Here is a 22038-nt window from a genome sequence, read left to right as displayed (position 1 = left end):
GCTCTCCCGGCGCCTTGATCCAACCCATCATCAACGCCTGGTGCTTGTTCCTTTGTAATGACTGCTAGATCCCCTGCTCAAGATCCTAGCATCACTTCCAGCTGTCGGTGCCACTCTTTCCACGAGAGCTCTCTCCCCGATCCCAGGCTGCCACCCTGTCATTAGAGTTTCTCCTCGCGGCCTTCCACACAGCTTCCTACCCCAGGGCCTTTGCTCGTGCTATTCCTTCCACCACCTCTTCTTTAAGGCTCAAGTCCCACTCCTCTAGAAAGCTCTGTCTGACCATGCCTGTCCACAGTGGGGTTTTCCTTCTGGGACCTAACATTGCACCGATTGCCCCAGACCCCTTGCACATGATCTTGCCTTGTTTCCAGGTCCCTCACTAGTCTGTCAGTTCCTTGGGGGGCAGGAGTGGTGATTTATCAGGAAGTGCATGTTTCCTGCTTGACTGATCCAACGATTTACTCTGTTCCTACCATGTGGAGAGGCTTCGATCATAATGGGGAGAGCAGATCTGGGCTCCTCACTTAGGGTGGGGTTTGGAGGCGCTGCTTCAGCTCTTTGCCGGCCTGCTTCTTATCCAGTAAACTGAGCCACCCAGTGATAACCCCAGCTCCCTTGTGTCTCAAAGTGTTTACTGTACCTTGATTAGCACGCAGGACACACATAATCCTTGGTTAATCAGATCTGCTGGAGCTGAACATAAGGAAGGCCTTGAATGACACCTCAGAGCCCAGACCCATCCGGATGCTCTCCTGTGGTCACGGTCACAGGGACTGCCTGCCCCCACTGCCTAAAGCCTCTAACAAGGGCGCAGGGGCCCCAAAGAGCCTGGGGACAAGACGTCCCCAGTCCAAGCACTTTCACATTGGGAGCGGAGGTTGTACATGGGCAAGGTCACTCCCTCCTCCTATCCCTTCAGTAAAACACTCCTCCACTTGTCAGGGGGCCCGGCTTGTCATGGTGATGAGGGGAGGAGAGGTCAGGGAAGGGGGCTGTCCCACGTGGAGACTGTCATTCTACCCTGACACCTGTGCAGAGGACCCTTCGGGGGCTAGGTTTGGCATGTGATGTGACTTGCTCCAATGACACAGCTGGCCTCTTGAGGTCAGTAAGATCTCCCACGTTTCTTTGGTTCAGACTTGTCTTTTTCTGTAAACCCTGAACGTGGCCCATTTGTTGAGCTCTGTTAATGCCTTAGGGGCTGAGGGAAGGGGAGAGAAGGATTGTGATTTCTCTTAACAGAGGAGCAAACAGAGTCCAGGGAGATGAAGTGACTGGCCCCAGGTCACCCAGGGTGTAATGGGGGCACTGAGATAAGAGATCAGGACTCCCATGTCCCTGCTCAGGGCCTTCCTGTCCCCTGAGCCATCCACTCATTTCGGCGTCCCTGGGTCCTGCACAGGGTGGGGAGAGCCTGGGCGGGCCCCTGGCTGCGTACCCCTGGGGAGGGTCTAGGGGCGGGGATTGCAGGACGGAGCCTGGCCTGGTGACAGGACGTGTCCAACCTCTCCGCTCACCCCTGTTTGAGGAAGCAGGAGACAAAGTGCCGCTCCTCACTCTATGAAGTTGAAGATCAATAAGGCCAAAGAGCCCGCTGGATAATTATTGCCATGGAAATCACGGCAATGGCTCATTCCCTCCTCCCCTCCCCTCCATCTATCCCTCCTTTACCAGAGGCTGGGAGGCCAGGCCCCAGGCTTGCAGAGACCCTAGGCTTGGCACACACCAGGGTGGTGCTCCCTCGGCTGCCTCGAGGCCGGGCAGCTGACTGGTGACCAGCACTGGGGTGAGCAGGGTAGGTAATGTGCCCAAACTCCCCGGCCGTGGCAGGGCCGGCGTCGGACCCAGGCCGGTGTGACTCAGCAGCCAAGCACTGTCCTTCTCTGCCACCTGCCACTCTGCTTTCCTGCCTCGTCCCCTGACTGCCGAACTGGCAGAGAGGCTATCCTACCCACCCTTCGGCCAATCAGGGAGGCTCATCAGGGCAGAGGGAAGCACCAAGGGGGTGACCTGTGACCCCGCGTGATGGGACCAGACCTCTGGGCTGGGGTCAGTTGGCCTGTTGTCCCCAGCAGGGCAGGCCAGAGTGGGCAGAGGCCTCTGCTGAGCTAGATGCCAGAGGCAGGCATTCCCATAGAGGGCCCGGCCTGCAAGGGACTCCAGTCTGGTGAGGACACAGGTCCTCCCGCCAGGGAGCACAGAGGAAAACCTTGGGCCAGGTACTTGGCCTCCTCATGCCTGTTTCTTCTTGTGTACAGAGAGGGCCCTTCTGAGTATGTGTGCGGACATCCCAATCCACACGTAAGGCCTTCTGCGTGCCCTGCAAACAGCCGTCCCTTAGGCCTCAGGGTCATGCTGCTGGCAGGGAGTCAGGTCCCTGGGAGGACAGACTGAGGAAGACACTGTGGAAGATCCTAGAAGTCAGCTCGGGGCATTCCCTGGAATGTGGTCCAGAAAGGGAGTTGTGGGCTCTGGGGAGTCATTTCCTTTGGCCATAGACTCCTTGCCCTGTGGGAGGGGCAGGGGCTCTGAGGGCAGAGGAGGCGTTCTAGAGCCGGAGCCCCAGTCACTGGGTCTTTGGGAGGTGCTGCTTCTGCCCGACAAGAAAGTCTTTCCTTTGGGCAAATTTGAAATTAGGATCATCTCGGGTCATTGGATACACCAGACTTTGCATCCCGCCCTCTGTACTGCACCAACGGTCAACCGCTACCCGGGCCTGGGACCCCCACTTCCCCGGGTGGGCTCCCTCCACTCCTCCAGTCCCCACTTGGGCTCCATTCTCTGTTCTCCTGCCTTCCAGTGACTCTGCGGCCGGGTGCGTGCCTGTGGAGGGCTCTTGGATCTGGCTTTAATTGGTCTGACATTTTGCTAAACAAACAAATCAAAACTCAGACCAAACAGAGAGCCCTTATGGGTTTAATTGGCCATGGGTTCTGCCTTGGCCCAATCACTGGAGCCTTTACAAAGTGGAGGGGAGTCTGGGGGATATAACGGAACCTGTCTAATCAGGGAACCTGCTGCCTAAGAGGGCTTCTGAGTCCAGGGAGGCACTGCCGTGTGGTGGCACAACATCAAAACACAAGCAGCCCCTTGCACTCCAGACTAAGCAGCCTGGCTTTGTACCTGCCTCTCCATAAAGCATTCCCTTTGAAGATGGTTTATTTTTTTTTTCCCGTGTGCCTGCTGGAGCAGGGACTGCCTCCTCCTCCTCCTTTTGGTCATTATCTCTCTCTCTCTTTTGCATTTTAAAAAGGAGATAAAAGGTAGCTGGGTGTGGTATTTTCTTCTGTTAACTGCATTTATTCAACCAAGTTCTGGGAGGAGGTCTGGTGTCCCGAAAGGACCATGTGCACACTGCTAGAGTCATGGATCCTCTGAGCTGGAGAGGACGTTGGGATCGGTTAGCGACTAGCTGCTAGTGTGGGCCTCTTCTTGTACAGACGAGAAAACCGAGGCTCAGAGGCGGTAAGGGATGGCTCTTGGAGACGTGGCTGGTGGGTCACGGGGCCAGGACCAGCATCCGGTCTTCCGGCTGCAGATCTTTGCTCTTCCTACCAAACCGTGAGTCCACAGAGGCAAGCTCTGGTCTCAGCTGGGACTGTATGTGCCAGTGACCTTGATCCAGTGCCCTACCTTCTTTAGGAAGGAGCTTTTGCCTGCTGACCTCACAGGCAAGGCAGGGGAAGAACTTTGTAAACTATTAAGTGCTGGCCTTGTGAAAGTGTCAAGACTGGCCTGGACGCTCAGGCAATCACGGGCTTAGCTCACACCAGCACTCTGGGGACGAGGAGGGCCCGGTTGGTTGCCAACAAGGATGTCCGGGGGTTGGAAAACCACCTGCCCACTCTAACATGCCCTTAGCAACCCAGGGCCCTGAGGATAGGCTCTGCATGGCAATCCTGTAAGCATCAGCTCTGGAATGCCAACTCCCATCAAAAGTCCATGCTACTGGGGCACCTGGGTGGCTCAGTCGGTGGAGCGTCCGACTTGGGCTCAGGTCATGATCTCGCGGTCCGTGAGTTCGAGCCCCGCGTCGGGCTCTGTGCTGACAGCTCAGAGCCCGGAGCCTGTTTCAGATTCTGTGTCCCCCTCTCTCTCCACCCCACCCCTGCTTGTGCTCTGTCTCTCTCTGTCTTTCAAAAGCGAATCAACATAAAAAAAAAATTTAAAAAAAAAAGTCCATGCTACTTAGAAAGAAAATACCTAGCTTCCAAAGACCACAAGCACCTGGCATTTCATTTTCCCTGTCCTTCCTCCTTCCAGTGTGTGGCAGGCACCTAAGTTCCAGCTCAGCAGACGACACTCGTGGCCTTCGTTGCCTCCATGCCCCGCGCTATGCCTTTTCCTCTGGCACGGGATACCTCCGCCGCTGTCCGTTCCTGCCAGAATCCTCGTGTTCTTCCAGCCCCGCTTAGAGACTACTGCTTTTGTGGAGCTTTTCTTGACACTCCCTTGTTCACCCCAAAGTTAAAATTGATTTCTCCATCCCCGGTTCTCTTTGTATCACTTTGCAGCCTTTGGAGGCATTTATTTTGTGCACTATAGTCATTTGGGGTATAGGTCTACCTCCTCCTCGAGATTCTAAATTCCCTGAAAGCAGCAACGGTGTCTTACTCATCGCTAGATTTTCAGCACCTAAAACTGATGATTACTAACGATTATCGCATGCATATTTTGTGCCACGTACTGTATCGATTGCTGTGAGCGCACGTCTCGTGTGAACCTTCCTGATGAATAAAAAGTATTGTAACCTCAAACTTAGGAGGAAATTGGGGCTTGCAGGGATCACCGTCCAAGACTTCATAGCTCTCGGGGGGCAGACCTGAGATTCGAACCCTGATCTGCCTGGTTCTAAAGTCTATGCTCGTGGTCACAGAGTTTTATTGATGTATTTAGTGAGTTCTCAGTGGAGATCTACTGAGTTATCATTGGAAACTGTAGGGGTCCATGGTGTAGACACTTCCCAACAGAAACCAGCCACAAATGATGCTTTTTATAACGTATGTCCCTTTGATGTGTTTACTTTCTTTCTTTTCGTCTAAAGTGGGGATTAAGGTCAATAAAAAAGCGTGAGATCTGATAAGGTGGAGCCATATTGGGTCAACATTTTCTCGAGTGTGTTACAGGCACTGAGGCTGGCCTGGAAATGGGCGTTGAGGGAGGCCTGGAAATGGCAGGTCTCTGTGGCCAGCTCTGCAAGTGGGTGGGGGAGCACTGGTGGTGCTGTGTCCGAGATGGATCCGGGACGGCTGGGAATGGCTTGCCCTCCAGCAGTCTCATTGATGACCCACGCGCCCGGCTCTTTTAGCTTCCAGGGCCCTTCCGGGGCCCTTTTAGCTGAAGTCAGAGCGGGGAGATGGGAGAAGGCCCAGGGAGAACGGAGGAGGAAAGGACAGAGCAGCACGGGGGGACGTGCGAGGGGAGTAGCTGGGGGTGGGCTACCTGGAACAGTATGGCTGTGTGCACGCAGCAGGGTTTAGCTCCGAGACAGTCCCCGAAGAAAACTGGGAACACCCGTGCCCCACCCCAGCGTGCACCCCCGTTCCTCAACATTGCCATTCTGTCACAGGTAATCTTCCAGCAGCTGAGTAGTGTGTATGTAGCATGATTCGGGCTGCTGCAGAAGGGTAGACAGACCCTCCAGCCCCAGACAGAGGCCCTGCCGCGCTCCGTCCGCCCATACCCACTGCCCTCGGGCCTCAGTGGCCCCTGGCCCTACGCCTCCTGTCTTGCTGGCATTCGGGGCAGCACAGGGGCCCCCGGCATGGCTGGGGCAGGTCACTGGGGCGCATGGGATACAAGGGGGCGTCTGCGACACAGAAAGCGTGTCAGGAAAAGGCCATCTGAGGAGCACGCGAGCGTGAGGGGGGTGAGACGGCACAGCTGGAAGGCAGCCTGGCGGCTGAGGGCGGTGGCGGAGCAGAGGCTGTGTGAGGAGGTGCTGACAGACACCGACTCACAGGCGGTGGGGAGGGAGGTGCGGCGAGCGGGAAAATGTGACCCGAGGTGTTGGTGAGACAGCAGATGTGAGAAAGGCATGTGCGTGTGCCTCGCTGTGGAAGGAAGCAAAGGGAAGCGACAAGGCGGCTGAGATTAGGGAGCAGGTCCGTGTGTGTGTGTGTGTGTGTGTGTGTGTGTGTGTGTGTGTGTGATTTTGTGTTGCACATGCTCGCAAGGCTGGATTTACAAAATGTGCTTCCTCTGAGTATCTCTGGGTGTCACATAGCTGCTTCCTGGGTTGTGCAGTGCGGACAGCACAGAAAAAATGCAGGCCCTGGGAGGTGAGGTGAGTTGCTCAGGGTCCCCCCCCCCCCCAGGACACCAGGGACGGCCTGACGTGAACTGAGTCTCCTCACACAGCCCTCCTCCTGACTGCCGCATCACCCATCACCCAGGTCCCTCTTGTCCCACCAACCGTGTGCCACAAAGCCACAGCCAGGCTCGTCTGGTAGGATGCCCTAGTTTAGAGAAAACAAGAGCAAAAAAGGGGGGGGGAAGCCTAAGGGTCTGGGCTCCCTCCTCTCTGCCTCTGACAGTGGCCAGATAAGGATCAAATACCAAGGATGGTTCCAGAAGGAGCCTGCTATTCCTCTCACCTCACGCAGGCAGAATTAGCGACGTCCGCCCCGGCTGAGGGATGTAGATTGATTGCCTGGTGTTATTAAGGACAAAGTGCTTTTTGATAGTGTGAGGAAGCAGCTCCCCAGGGCGGGGATTCCGGCGCTCGGAGCTCCCTGAGCATCGATCGCTGGGGCTCCCCTGTCTTGTGCTGAGCTGAACACGGGCGCCGGCAGGCGATAAAGAAGCTATGATCCTCAGCCGAGGGACCCCACACCGGGCAGTCGTTCCCACACCTACCCCGCAGGGACTGTTAGTACGAGTAACAAAACTGCTAAGTTTTCCGCAGCGTGCCGGGGGCCAGCGACCGTACTGGCTGCTTGACATATGTTATCGGACTCACGCTCGACACGGAACGTAACAGGCAAAGGTACTACCACGGTTTTCATCTTCTCTGTCGGGAAAATGAGGCACGGCGAGGCCAGGCAAGCTCGTCAAGGTCACAATACGTACAACGTGGCGCCCAGACTCACGCTTGGCTTCGGTCTGGTGTTACAACACAGGCTCCCACCGCCGTCCCTCGCGGCCCACGGTCCGTGGCCCGACCCAGAGCCAGATGGACACCGTTCCCCTGACGCGATACCTGGGGGCCCATGACACAGACCCCTACAAGTGTCAAGGGATAGGCTCATCTGGTAGGAATATTCGGCTATGATCCTCAGGAATATTCTGGAATATTCTGGAATATTCAGGAATATTCTGGGCTTCCGAGGCCCACGAGGCCAGCTCTAGGTCCGGGGATTTGGAAACCATAGAGCATCTAGTGATGCGTCTTGTTGCTCTTTTGGCTTCCCCCAACTATCTTCCCCTTTCTGTGATCAGTTCCCGTGTTACTCAGACAGTGTGGTCGGGTGGGTGGGCTGGAAATAAACCTCGGGCCCAGGGAAGAAGCTGGAGCCTAGACAGGTGAGGTGACCTGGCCAAGGTCCCAAGGCTCATCCCGTAGGACTCGGAGCCCAAGGTTTTCCGCCCACAGGCCTTTCCCCCACACTGCGTGTGAGGTATCCTCCTTTCTAGGCCACAGACACGTTACACACAGCAGGTATGCATTGGGCGGCAGAAGTTAAGTGTTTGATAGGATCGTGCAGTTGGAACTGCCAACCTGCGGAGCAAAGTGCACAGCATGGGACCCCGTACTCGGGTTCAGCAAACCAGGAGCTTATCACGACGGCAGTGGAGTGAGCTGGGGCTGCTCAGGGAGAGGACCTTGTTTTAGATGAGCGGGGGTCCCGAGTGCACCTCCGACCGGGAGCCCTCCCTGCCTCCCGCCCACATCTGGAACAGCGGCAGCCGGGCCGGGAGGCTGGGTGGGTGCGGAGACGGGCCCCGGCCTGTGGTCGGGGGGCTGGGAGGGCCGCGTGCGGGCAGGACTCACTCTTGACGGTGAGGAACATCGATTTGCTGATGTCGGTGCCCACGCCGTTGCTGGCCTGGCAGAGGTAGTAGCCCATGTCCTCTTCCAGGACGTGGCGGATCAGCAGCGAGCTGTTGGCCAGGATCTGGGTGCGGCCGGTGAGGGGCACCGGGTGGTACTGCTGCGGGCTCCCGCTCCCTGGAAGGAGGCGGCCGTTAGGGGGCTGGTTCCCCGGGCGAGCGGGCAAACGATCTGGGCCGGGAAGGGCTGCCCCAAGGGATGCCCTCATGGCCTTCTCTTGCTGCTCTAGGCCTATTTTGTGGCATCCCAAAGGACTCCTCTGGGTGACAGGAAGAGCCTCACAGAGGCCGGGCCCTGCCCCGGCTCTCAGGTAAGGAGGTGGAGTTGGGGGCCTCAGCTCAATGCCCACCTGGGCACTGAGCTTCGGGGCTGCGCTTGGAGAGGAAGAGTTGTCTTCAGGCCGCTTGGCCACAGGCAAAGGGAAGATGGAACCCTCCAGTGGCAGTCGCCTGGTCTTGGATAGAGGCCAGCCGTCCTCCAAGGGGGGCTTTGCGGTACCTCCTCCCCATTCCCCCAGTATCAGTGATGGGCATGGTCTACAACAAGAGGCTGGCATGGCACCTAGATACCAGATGTACCCCTAGGATGAGGAAGGGCTCCAAGAAGGACCATAATCCCAGCATAAGTTGACTGGTGACAAGCGGGAGTCAAGGAGGTTCCGGGTCCCCGGGGCAGGGTGGGGAGGGCTGGGGAAAGCAGGTAGACACGGAGTTCTAGGGCTGGATGGGGGGAGGGGAGAGATCAATCGGAGGGGACAAGAGGAAATTTGGAGTCGGCACGACCGTGGTTCCTGGTCTGCAGAGCCCTAGGGGTGGCTGAGGATGATCTCCAGAGCAAGTATAGCCTGGCGTCCCATTAAAGCTCAGAACCCGGCTCCCACCACCCCTCTGCACCCCCGCCAAGGCTGGGAGTTGTGTGCAGGAAACAGGCCCAAGTCCCTTCTCCCCATTCCCTGACCGTGCTCGGAGACGCTGGCTGGCCAGGGGCTCACCCTTGGCATGCTTCCACATGACCTTGGGCGGGGGGTAGCCATCCACTGAGCAGTTGAGCACACCAGCTTTGCCATAGATGCCGTCCTGGTTGTTCGGCTGCACCACAAATCGAGGGGGCACTGCGGAAAGAGGGAAGGCGGGGAGAAACAGATCATCTGTCTCTAACGGGTCTTCTAGAGCTTTGGGTACCTTCCATTCTGTGCCAGCCCCGTCTGGACCGTCACCAAGCCGGCAGCAGGCGGCTCTGAAACCCAAGATGCTGAGGGCTTTTGCTGAGCACCGGGAGTCCTGAGTCCCCGGCTCTGACTCTGTCAATGACTAGCTGAACAAGGGTCTTCTCCTCCCCCAAGGGTCTTCCGGGTCCTGGCCCGGAAAGTAAGAGACTTGGATTTCTTGATCTCTAAGGCTTCCCAATGGAGCCAACGTTCCCTCAGCCCGTGATTCAGGGCTCGAATCTAGAGAGACTGTCAGCAGCGGACCGAGCTGGACCCTCCCTCCCTCACCACCGGCCTCTCTGCTCACCACGCACGATGAGCTGGCGCTCCCGGCTCACGGTGGCCGCCGCATTGCTGGCGATGCACGTGTAGTTGCCGTTGTGCTTGAGGGAGACGCTGGAGATCTGCAGGGAGCTCATGAATTCCTTGCTCTCGATGGTCACGCCCGAGCCTGAGATGATCACCTGTCCGTCCTTCCTCCAGGTGATACGGATGGGCATGTCCCCCGAGGACACCACGCAGGGGATGTAGAGCAGCTGGCCGATGGAGGCAGGTGGGAACTCAAAGGGCTGGATCAGAGGGGGCACTGGGAAGGCAAGGGGGAGTGCTGCTGTCAGCCCCCAGCCCCTCTCGCCCCAGCCTGGCCAGCAGCATGGGTTCCCTGCCCCACCCCGACTCCTCCTGACCCCGGGGCTGGGAACAGAGTTCCCGGGGGCACCAGGGCCTTGTTCTATACACTCAGGATCCCTTGGGGTGCCACTGTCCCTTGGTGCCCATCCCCTCGCCCACCCAGGCCTGGACCCACTGTCTCTGTGTAGGGCACTGGCTGGCCGGCATTAATCCTGATCCTCAGATTTTCCCCGGAATTTGGTGATGATTCACGTGCCTCTTGATTCCCATCTGCCTGTGGACACAGCTTGGCTTTCACCCTGACGGCCCTGCTGCTCCTCGATGGCCCTGTGTCACTTTCTCATCCCAAAGATGCATCGGCTCTCTGGGGGCCTGGGATCGACAGGGATGCCGTGCCCCGAATGTCGGGGGTGGAGGAAGGGTGGCTCTGAGACTGTCCCCTGTGCATGCCCCACAGCTGTGCATCTAAACCCAGGGTGCTGCCTGCTGGCCTCCTCCTGCCGAGGTGCCGTCACCCGCCCCAGCCCTGTCCGCTGTCATCAAGTGTTAGCACAGGTGAGGGGAAGCCCTCGTCACTGGTTGCTGTGTCTGCCTTACGCTCACCCTCTCACCACCAATAACGTGGTGTGGGCTTAACTGTCTCCAGTTTACAGATGAGAAAACTGAGGCTCGGAATGGAGAAGTAATTTGCCCTGGTCATCCAGCTCCTAAGAGGTGACAGTGGGATTTGGGACCTGGTCTGCCTGCTCTCAGAGTGCAAGCCCTCTCCCTTATGCTGCCTGGGTGCCTCTCTGAGAAAGCCCCAGACAAGCCCAGCCCAATGACCCTTTTGTCTCATCCGTGAGCTCCCTTTGGGTGGCAGGGAGGAGCAGAGAGAGAGTCCTGTCATTTGTGAGGCAAGCAGTTTGCTGTTTGTCCCGCTAAGTGGCATCCACACAGCCTCCCTCTCCCCCCACCCCATCCCCCGAGATCCAGCCCGCCCCACCGCCCACATCTTGGCCCCTGTGGGGCCCGTCTGGAGCCTGAGCTGCCGTGAGAGGGATCCTCCTTTCTCAGCTCTGGCTAGAGCACCAGCCATTATCTTTATGATAACTCAATTAGGCCACAGTGACTTCCCCAGCAAGTGGGGGGAGAAGGGAGAGAAGGAGACAGACAATTAGCTTAACAAGGATGAGCACCCAGTAGATGAGATCTCCTTTCTGCAGTCAAATAATTAAATTACAAGGCTGTCCACAGTCCTCTGGCCTTCTCCCAGGCACCAGCCCCACCCCCTAGGGAAGCCTGCCACTTTCCACGCTAGGCCCACTCACAGTGGCCATCAGCAAGGGCGAGCCCTGGGGGGAAAGGAGGGGTAGCATCCTATGCATGCCGGAGGCCCTCCCTGCACCCTAAACATTCTCAGGGCTCGGCAGAGAGCTGCCGCAGCAGAGAGGCCTGGTGTGGGCATGGAATAACCTTTGGCAGCCCTTTGGATCCCTCGGAAAGTTCTTGATCGAGAGCCTAGGTCCAGAGGAAGCGACATTTAGGAGGGATATTGCCCCCATGACCTCTGGGAATAGAGCCATACCCTTCAGCCGGGTATGAACCTTCCCAATGTCATCTCCCACCTCACCCTTCATGCGGCCACAGGGGCTCCATCAATGCACCACAAACACCCACCACTCCCACCCTTAGCTCGTGCCTGGGTGAACACCGCTGGGCATTTGTCCTTATTTCCCACCGTGTGCTCCACCAAGGGGCCACATCCAGGCCCAAAGTCCAGCCAGGTTTTCTGGGGCTTTGGTCATTGTCTGGATCTCCCCATCCCCGTCTCCCCTGGGTTGGGGCCTTGCCCCAGTGTTCTGGATAGTTTGCTGGGCCTTGGGTATCTCCACATAGATTTCTCTAGAACCCTGACTCTGGTAACAGCCCAATGCCCATTGCTGAGATTTCCCAGAGGTCTCTCTGTTGAGCTCCGCTGATCTCCCGCCCTACCCCCTGGCTTGTTCGGGTGCCGAGATCAGACCGAGGCTTCTGGCCTCATTGGACTTTTTGATGACATCGCGGCAGAGACCCTGATATGCCTCCAATCTATTTCCTTAGGCCAAACAGAACCGGTCCTGGTCCAGTTCTCCTTCCCACAGAGGCCCAAAGCCAGAGCCCGCAGCACCCGGTGTGCACCTTCACCATGAGAGCTGTCACATGGCAGTGAGGTTGGTGGTTTGCACTGCCACCTTCCCTGGGGGGCTGGAGCTCCTTTAGGGCAGTAACTAGGACTGATTTTCCTGGCAAAATGCATGGGGGGGGGGGGCGGTAAGAACGAATGTATGTTCGGATATTATTTCCTGGGTTGATTTTAGAAGTTGAACTGCCAGGTGGGCAAGGGGTGGGGAGAACACAGGAGAGAGGTCCATCCAGAAAAAGACGGGGGTTCTATGCCATTCCTCAAGACGCTGCACTTATGCTATGGGGTTTTGGAACCACGAGCTTGTCCCTTGGTCCTTCTTGGGGGTCAGGCCCTTGCTATCATAGCCCCAGAACTGGCTCCTATGCACACTTGACCATGACCAAGGGGAGACAGGCTGCAGTGACGGGCTGCGGAGGAGGACGTGTGGACAAAGCAAGGTGCCGGGAGGTTCTGCCAAGGGAGGAGAGGGCCGAGGGTTGTCCAGTCTGAAGGACTGTGCCCTGGGGATGGGCGGTCAAGTGCTACCTTTCCACTGAGAACAGAGCAAGTAGAGAGCAAAAGATTGAAGTCAGGCAGGGAGGTTTAGCTCAAGGAAGGGGAAGACTCTCTCTCAGTAAGAAGGGATTTGGATAATGGAACAAGTTACTAAGGCAGGTTAATTCATTAATTAACTAATTCATCTAATATTTATGAAATGCCTACTCTGTGAAGGCATTATTATGCTCTGTGTGGGCTGGGGAAAGTAGAAACATGCTTCAAATACAGATAGAGCCCCCAGGAGCTCATCGTTTGCTAAGGAAGGCAGGATATTTCCCTCAGTGATTATTGGACAAGCCCCACTGGAATATACAGATGCTGAACTCTGAGCAGCGAGACATATCATCTGGCTGGGTGACCGCAGCCTCACGGAAGAGGTGGCATTTGGACGGAGAGTTAAAGGACCCGCCTGCTGTCAAAAGGACATGGGGTGAGAGAGAGGGGAAAGGCTGAGCCATGGGGCAGAGGCCACCCGGGGGCTGTCATTCCCTTCTGGCCTTCGGGAACAACGTGGATGGTTACTGAGAGGCCAGTGGAGGAGACAGTGGCCAATATCCATCGGGGGAGGGGGCGGTTAGACATTCACATGGACTGGCCAGAGATGTCCTGTGGGAGGCAGATGACCAGACAACTCACCAGAGACCGGGGGCGGGCTCTTGGCCCCCCTCCACCCTTTGCCCCTGCTGCAGGCCAACAGGGCAGGTGCGACGGTGTGGTTGATACGTGTCCCCTTAGGAACCTTTCGGTGGAAGTGCTAGGGGCTAGAGCTGCTCACAGAATTTCTTGGCTCCAGGCGACTATTCCGATACCCCCATAACTGCAGGCGCAGCGGGAGGAAGAAGAAAGTCTAGGGATCCTGGCTCCTTCACGGACTCGCCGGCCACCAGGAGGGGCCCTGTGAGCGAGAGGCCCTGAGAAGTAGTGTGTGTGGGCCCTGTGATGGGTACGTGGGCAGCTGAGCTGACGTGGGGCTGCTTTCTGACCTGTGAGTCCGTAATGTCTCCCCCAGCGCTCAGAGGTGGGCATGAGCTAATCGAATGTGTGGGTGTCCATTTCTGCCTCTGGGAAAGCAAGCCTCAGCGACGGCGGGGGTGGGGGGTGGGGTGGGTGCTGACCACCTCTGTGGCAGCAATGATCAGAGACCTCTTGAGTGCTGACTGCGTGAAGGCCCCCCTCCTGGCCCTGAGCCCCAGCATATCCCCAGCACCCAGCCGGAACGTAGGCGACACAGACACCATGTGTCCCACGGTCCTGTCTCGGGAAAGCCCTGCTCTGGCCACAGTCATCTTTGGTAAGAGGGCGACTCTGCTCTGAGAGAGGCTGGCCGGAGCAAGGTGGTACAGTGGCAAAGAGGCCAGAGGGCAGAGTGGCTGGGGAGGTACAGTGGTCATGGCAGGTCCAGGAGGCGTCCGGCCGCCATAAAGCCTTTATGGCCAGCTGCTTGGGAGTGTTGCACAGACACGGGTGTGCTGACCACCGGCCCAGACCGTAAACACTCTATGGTGTCTCTATCATCCATCTTTTTTTTTAACGTTTATTCATTTTTGAGACAGAGACAGAGCATGAACGGGGAGGGTCAGAGAGAGGGAGACACAGAATCTGAAACAGGCTCCAGGCTCTGAGCTGTCAGCACAGAGCCCGACGCGGGGCTCAGACTCACGGACCGTGAGATCGTGACCTGAGCCGAAGTCGGACGCTTAACCGACGGAGCCACCCAGGCGCCCTTCTCATCATCCATCTTTGAGACTGATCCTTCTTATTTACTGCACCTGTTCAGCAGAGAGCAGAAACTGGGGAAAGTTGGAGTGGGTGCCTTTGTGGCCCAGAGGGGCCAGACTCTGCTTTCCGTTAAGTGACCGGAGGCCAGTCACTTCCCCACCACCACCCTGCCTCTGCCCCTGGGCCTCAGTTTCTTCATGGGAAAAGTGGAGGAGTTGGGCCAAGTAATCTCTAAAGCCTCTATATTTTAGGAATAATAATAACTTCGCTTCCGTGTTTTTTGCCCCACAACCCTCTCTTCTCAGGAAGGCCTCCCCTGACCACCCTATTTAAAATCACAAACCACTCCCCCTCCCTTTGGCACTCTCATCCGTGCTCCCTATTCGACACGGGGCATCTTTTACACACGTTATGCATTTTCCATTTGCCGGCCAGAATGGAAGCTCCCTGAGGGCAGGGATTTTTGTCTGTCTTGAGTATAGCTGTGTTCCTAGGATAGTGCCCAGAATCTAGAGGCAGCACAATAAATGTCACTGAATCAGTAGATGCTGTTTCCACATCACCATCATCACCCTGACCACTGTCATCATCTTGAGCTCTGTCCAGTGGAGGACGCTTGCTCCTATGTGCCAGGGCCCCTCTGCTGAGGAAGAGGGCCACTGGCAGCGGCTTTCTTGATGCCCCCTTCTCCCAAGTGCCACTGGGCTATCTGCCCCTGTGGAACCTGTTCTGTCCCCTTCCTGTGGATGCTGGTGGGTTCCTTCCAAACCTCCACTTCTGCTGATAGCAGGCAAGTGGCTAGGTGACTGGCTCTTTCTTAAGCCCCACCCTATGATCACAGAAACCCCCAACCCATTCACGAAGGTAGAAGGGGCCCTCTTCCAAAGGCTCCAAACACGTGGCAGGCACTGGTTAGAGCAGTGGGGGGGCAGACTGAGTGTGGGCGGGGAGCAGGGGCATTTGGGAATGAGAGTATGTGGGTGTCCTTTCCTGTTAGCTCTCCACGGGGACCTGGTACTATCTTCTGGTCCCGGCCTTGCTTAGCATGGGCAGAAAGCCCCTTATGCCCTTGTTTTCGTTCCAAAGACCCTCAGAGGCTCAGATTTGGGGATGGAGATGTTCTCTCACTGAGCCAGAGCCAAGGAGCCCCAGTTGCAGCCTGCCTTCTTAGTTAATTAAACATTCAGCCCGCGTGCCCAGAGATGCTTTTATGCTACATTATTTTTCAGCTACAGGGGGCCCTAAAGACATCAAATCTAGGTTGGATCTATGTGCCCTCCTCTTAGCATCCTGCCAAGGATGTCTCTGGATGCTCAGAGACAAGCACTTGCCTTCCCTGCAGCCCTGCTCTCCCCCCGCCAGTCAGTGTCACAGGCACCAAATCCTCACTCTCTCCCCTCGGCCCTCCCACCTCGCTGGGCCATGGTAGGCGGACTCGGGCAATATTTCATCTGGTTCCACTTACAGCCACCTTTCGTGGCTCAGGAATGATGCCTGATGGGAGAGTAGGGGCAGAGCAAACATTTGTGCACGTGTGGCTGCCAGCGTGCGTGCGTGTGTGTGTATGCTCCTGCAAGGGCGGACAGGTTAACGTATATTAACCTATGTGTGTGCACATTTGTTGCACAGACACGCGTATAGTATGTGCTAATAAGCACATGCGTGCACACGCGTGCACAAAGATCTCTGCACATGTGTGTGCATGCGTGTCTGGTGTGTTATGCTCTCAGCCCAGCGTTTGAAAAATTCATCAGAATACAAGCAGTCCCAGAAGGAATGGAGTCAGCGGTTGCTTTTCCAGCTCATGGAGCAGCGTGGGTTTTTGCCCCTTCCCGCCCGCAAGCCCATGACCCCACAGGGAGGCGGGGGGGGGGGGGGGCGGGAGCGACTTCCGCTCGATCCAACGCATCCGGTGCCCTGTCCCACCTCCGCCTTGCCCTCGTCTACACTCCGGGTCTCTGCTCTGATCCTCTGAGCAGGATGCGTGTCCCAGCCAGGTCGCAGCAGCGGGCAGAGCGCCGCCTCTGGGCCTGTCCCTCCTCACCCAGACTCACGTCGTGGCGGTTCCACACCCAGGGCCACCGCCTCCACCTTCCTCCTCGAGTAGCTCTTGGAACAGCACATCAGCTAATCAAGCCGTGTGCTCCTAATCAGCTCTGATGGGTTCTTCTGCAAAAGTGCATTCTAATGAGGTGGGGGGAGGGAGCCAGGGGGTGGGAGGGTGAAGGGCCGGAGCTTTCAGAGTGGCAGGGGCCCGGGGTCCCCGGAGCCCCTCACACAAATGCTGCTTCTTGGTCTGGAGAGAAAACAAGGGACGACACACCCCTCCTAGGGCTGGATTTTCAGACTGTGAGGGCGGGGAAGAGGGAACGTGTGCACATGTGTCCCTACTCTGTACACACACACATGCCCTGTTTGACGAATGCCAGGCTTTGTGCTGGGTGTGGGGGACACACGTGCCTGGTGCGTGGGCTCTGCCCTCTAGTATCTCTCTCTCTCTCTCTCTCTCTCACGCGCACACACACACACACACACACTCACTTTCCTCTTGTCGCTCAGCACAATCACAACAGGCCCAGAGAGTCGCTGAGACGGAATGCATCAGATTCAATTCATTAGGACTGATCGCTCCCTGAATGGGGTTGAATAATTGATGAGCAGAAGCAGCTTTCAGGATGCTCGGCGTACTCCGAGGCTCGCTGGAGCCCTGTTATTTTTTTTTTTTAAGCCAACAAACCCGGCCAAATGCTCACTGGTGCGGGCGGGCGAAGGGAGTGGAGCAAAGGTTAGATGTTTTAATATGTGATGTTTACAATGTAAACTCTCGGTCCACTGCGTGTAACGGAAATGGATACGGCCGCCCTGGATGCTGGGAGGGGGTAGGCGGGCTGTGCTGTATTCAGCGGCCACCAAGCTGGGGATGTGGCCTGGGGTGTGGGGGGGGGGGGTGAGGCTCCCGCCAGCACAAGGCCCCAACCCGGGCAGAGGCATTAGGCTGAGGCGGGGCCGGGGTGCCCCTCAGTCTAGCTGGGGTGCAGCGGCAGGAGGCAGGGAGGCGGAAGGCCCATGCCGTCAAGGTCTCCTGTCACCTCCCCGGGCCTGAATTGGCCACAGCCCCATCGTTCCCGGGGCACAACGTGAGGCTTCCCGGCAAGCTACTCCAACCCAGGCTACTGTCTCCGTCGCAGTTGGGGAAATGCTCACCGTCTGGCACCGTGACAGGTGGTGGGTGCACAAGGATGTATGTGACACAGTCCCTGTGCATTGACGAGCATGAGCCCCGGTGACAAGGAGCAAGGGAGAGAGGTACTGACCACGCCTTTTGCTGCTAGTGTTCAGTTTTCTGGCTGTCCACCAGACATTTCCACCCGGATCTGCCATTACCACCAATTCTGGAAGGGGTCACAGCTTAATGTGTCTGTCTCCCCAGATTCTTCTTTCGCCCTGACTTCCCTCTTCCTGTCGACAAATCCTTTGTTCGATCTTGCTCCAGAAGTCTGGGACCCACTGCGGCCTTCCCCTGTGCCCGGGTCCCTCCTTAGGCCGGGACCCTCCTCCCCTGCCATTTCTTCCTGCCAGTGGGCCCCGGGAGCCACACCAGCTTTCCTCTCCTGGCTCATGTGTCCCATGGGATACAGAGGGGGCCTCCCCTCCCTGCTGCCCTGGGGTGACACAGATACCCAGGTGACAGGGGCTCTCAGCACCCTCAGGGACCTCCTCTCTCTTTCAGACTTCCTCTCGGGGTCCCAGAAGTCCTCTTTCTTTATTCCTGAGGTGGAGTGGGGCCAATGTTCCCTCCTCCCCGTCTGCCCTCCCCCCAGCTCTGGGTGAGAGCCCGGGGCCCGGAGTTACACAGGCCTGGGCAAAATTTTGGTTCCAGATGATAGTTTACGTACTTCTTGGCGCCCCTCGGCCTTTTCTGCCTTGGGAACTGGGGATAAGATGGTTCCTGCCTTAGACACGTGGGCAGGGGTGGGATTAAATGAAACAGAGCAAGGAGAGCATCCGGCCACAGTGATAGCTGTCTTATTACGACCAAGATTGCCGTCTGGGGCTGGAGACCCGGATGGTGGCCCGGGGACCATAGCGCTTCTCTCCTGCCTCCCACGTGGAGCCCCAGGCGACATCTCTGTGCTCCCAGAGCCTCAGGCTCTCCCAGTGCTCGAACTCACCTTGACCCTTAACCATTTCAGCCAATCACCAACTCTGTCCTCCCAGCCCAGCCGCCTGGCTTTTCCAGACCCCTCCACAGCCAGGCCTGGCGGGACGCACTTCCCTATCCTGTCCCCGAGCAACCAGGCCCCCCTGCTCCCACTCACTGCCCAGAAAGTCTCCAGGCCTGGGAGTTCCAAAGAACGTATCTGGGAGGGCGCTTCGTCCACACACCCACACGGCCCCAGAGCCAGGGGGACAGTCGTCAGTTACTCACACGTTCCTTCGTTTCCTTAGTTCGGTTCATCCATTCACTTAATCCACAGGCATTTACTGAACGGCCACCAGGGACCAGACACTGCGCTGAGTACCCTTGCATAAAACGTATCCCAACCGAGTGAGAAAGAAGGGCCTGGGCTGGAGGAGGTTTCCAAAGTCCCAGGCGGTGCTTTGTAGACCTCAAGCGGCGTTAGCAGGTGGAAGCTACTGGCCGGTCCCTTAAAAGCAGCCTGAGCTGGCCAAGCTGTGCCCCAGGAGGGAGTCAGGGCACCCACTATGTGTCCCCTCCACCAGCGTCCTGCCGCTTCTGCTCTCCTGGCTCCCGCCTCTCGCCCCCTCTTGTTGGACTGAGTTTTCGCTGGCTCCCTGCTGACGTCATGTGGCTCCCCATTGCCCACCATCTCTGCCCAGGGCCTCTCGTTCAGACGGTGACCAGGCCCCTCTCTGTGTGTCACTGTTCCCCCCCCCGCCCCTCATGCCTCGTGGATCAGACCCGCATTGTCCTGTAGACTGCGGAGGGATCCTAGGTGCACAGGTACTCCCGACCTTCTCTGTCTCCCTCCAGTCTTCCACGCTGCCCCCTTTCTCCCAAACACCCCGTCGGGACTCTCTCTTCCTCCACCTTCCAATGACTCAGGACTGCCTGAGCACCCAGCCAGGGAGGCACCCACAGTCCTGGGTGACCAAGTGGTCTCTGGGTCTGGGGAGGGGGCTTACCTTTGACGGCCACGTGGACACTCTGGCTGATGGACAGCTGGGGCTGGATGAGAACGCTGCACAGGTACTCGCCCTCGTCCATGCCCTTCTGAACATCGGTCAGCTTCAGGGTCCCGTTCTCGAACACCACCTGGCGGTGGTTGTCGGGCAGCAGTAGGGCGTCCTTATACCACTTGATGGAGTAGTAGGGGTAGCCGATGACCCTGCAGTTGATAAGGGTGTCCCGCCCGGCGACAGCTGTGATGTTCTTCATCGCCCGGATGCTGGGGGGGCCTGGGCAGGAGTCAGGAGGGACAGGGGGTGTGGTTAGCCAGGGACAGCCGGAAGCTGCCCTGGGACTCTCTACTCAGTTGCTTGGCTCTGAAACTATCGGGGGATGGAAATTCAGGGGGGAGGGAGAGAAGCCTTTACTGCAAGGCTCAAGGCAGAGGCTGGACTGGGGCGGGGGCAGTCTTGGTCCCTCCAGGACTCCCTGTTAAGAGCTTCAAAGAGGTGCAAACAGACACGCTCCATTCGTGCCTGGGGCCAGAATCCATCCCTCTGATGGGACGGGGTGTGTGAGCCAAGGGAAGCCTCGGCAGGAAGTGACCGGGACTCGGGAGGACGGGTCCTCATTTACAAGATTCAGATTTGGGGGGCCCAGTGGACATGTGGTGATTTGGCTATTTTCATTCAACTTGCTCATCATGGTCTGGAACCAAAAAGGATCTTGTATACGTTATATATTTAAAGGACAGTAGGAAGGTCTTCGTTGGATGAGCCGATGACTTTTTTCCAAACAGGTTAAGCGCATTTTGTGGGTCCCTGAGAAGGGGCCTTAAATGAGGGGCTCTGATCGCACTGACTGTGGGGAGGGGGTGTCTTCAGCTGGGTTGCCAGGCAGGTGGCAATGTGGGAGTGGTAAAGAGGGCTCAGAGGCCACCAGGCAGGGTCAGTGCTGGAGTGGGTACAAGCAACTCCAGGCTTCAGGTGCCTCCTGAGAAGACGAGGGACTGGACCAGGGGATCCCGGGACCCTGTAGCTCTAAGCCTTCCCATGTGAAGAAGGCAGGAGGGTGGCCAATGGGAGCCCACCTTTCTCATGTGGGGTTGGAGGCCTGAGACAGGTGAATTTAGTGGGAACCGCTGCTCCCCTTCCTGTGACCATGGCAGCCACCCGTGCCCCTCCCTCCTCCTCCTCCTGTGCCCTTGGGTTAGGAGTCCCTGGAGGGGCCAGATGAGGACCGTCTCACCCACAGGGCCGCAAAGCTTCTGAGGGGGCCCTTCTCACCACAGTGACTTGGAGAGCTGAGATATGGGGATGATCATCTGAGGACTGCTTCCCCCACTCCTGGGGGTGTCTGCCACGGGGCACCCCCGCCCAGCCTGAGCCTCCCGCTCTTGACGGCTTGGGCCTCGGTGGGGAAGAGGGGACGGCAAACTGGGGGGAAGACAGTGTGCTTGCTCCCGGCTGCTTACGCCTCCTGCAGCATTCGAGGGCCGGCTCGGTGGGAGGACGCTGGGAGCACAGCTCTGATGGACACCCCCATCAAAGGTCAAGCCTGGCCCCACTGCCCCATCCTTGTCCTTGTCCTTACAAGGCCCTGGTAGGGCTGATGGTTGCCATGGGGTGTGTCGTGTACCCGGGGCCAGAGAGTCTTGATGGGGAGGGTTGGGGTAGGGGGCAGGTCCCACTGGAGGAGGAGAAGGGGGAGGAGGAGGGGACAAGAATGCAAAGGGTGGGGGTGACCGTACCACACACACACACACACACACACACACACACACACACACACACACACACACAAGGATGATGGGGTTGTGGAGGGCAGGGAAGAGGGGAGAAAGAGAGGAGAGAGACCTCTACTAAAATCAAAATGACAGTTAATAATAAGTACTAATCACCACAAGAATGATGGTAACCACAGAGATGGCAAAGGAACTCAAAAGCCTATTCTGATATTTAAATGTAGACAGGCACCTCTTACGTTTATTCGCGCCTGATATTCAGCACTGCCCACCGAGTTCCGCGCCGTGCACCGGTACACGCCCCCGTCGCGGATCTGGGGGCCCGTGACGTTCATGTGGCTGATGGTGGTGCCGTCGGACATGGTGTGCTGGTTGGTGCGGTGGCTCCCGTCCCGCACGATGGGCTCGTCGTCCAGGGCCCAGGTGACGGTGGGGGGCGGGGCGCCCTTGGCCGCACACATCAGCGAGAACTGCTCCCCGGGGTTGACCACCTTCTCGCTGAAGGACGAGACAATGCGGGGCGTGCCATCTGCAGGGAGAGAGGAGCCCCCCCTCCTGAGGGTCACGGAGCCACAGGGAGACCGCCAGCCAGGCCACCCCGCCCTGGCAGAAGGGGAGGAGACAAAGCGGATGCTGACGACAATGATCACGACAGAGCTCCCATGGACACCGACTCATGTGCTATCCACACAGCCCTGTGACGCGCCCATTACTACCGCCCACGATTCAGGACTCCTGGATTTGAATCCTCCTGCAGTCACTCGTGAGCTCTGTGTCTTTGGGGAAGCTGCTCAACTTCTCTGAATCTTCCCATTTCTTATCTGTGGAGGATGGAGATATTGGGGAC

At 57.6% G+C, this 22038-nt stretch overlaps 1 protein-coding gene across 2 annotated transcripts in view; it reads right to left on the bottom strand.

Moving 5' to 3' along the window:
- DSCAML1 (DS cell adhesion molecule like 1) overlaps positions 1-22038 on the bottom strand; it is a 348919-nt gene that overhangs the window by 70592 nt on the left and 256289 nt on the right. For both annotated transcript variants that reach the window (XM_053900430.1, XM_053900429.1), the window contains exons 7-11: positions 21424-21720; positions 19465-19737; positions 9571-9849; positions 9048-9167; positions 7997-8173 (exon numbers count right to left, since the gene is read on the bottom strand). In XM_053900430.1, coding sequence (XP_053756405.1) covers positions 7997-8173; positions 9048-9167; positions 9571-9849; positions 19465-19737; positions 21424-21720 — 1146 coding nt within the window. The remainder of the gene's footprint in view (positions 1-7996; positions 8174-9047; positions 9168-9570; positions 9850-19464; positions 19738-21423; positions 21721-22038) is intronic.

Source organism: Panthera pardus, unplaced genomic scaffold, assembly GCF_024362965.1.
Source record: "Panthera pardus isolate Hobbes unplaced genomic scaffold, ASM2436296v1 HiC_scaffold_12, whole genome shotgun sequence".
Lineage (NCBI taxonomy): Eukaryota > Metazoa > Chordata > Mammalia > Carnivora > Felidae > Panthera > Panthera pardus.
This window is presented reverse-complemented; position numbering and strand designations above follow the sequence as displayed.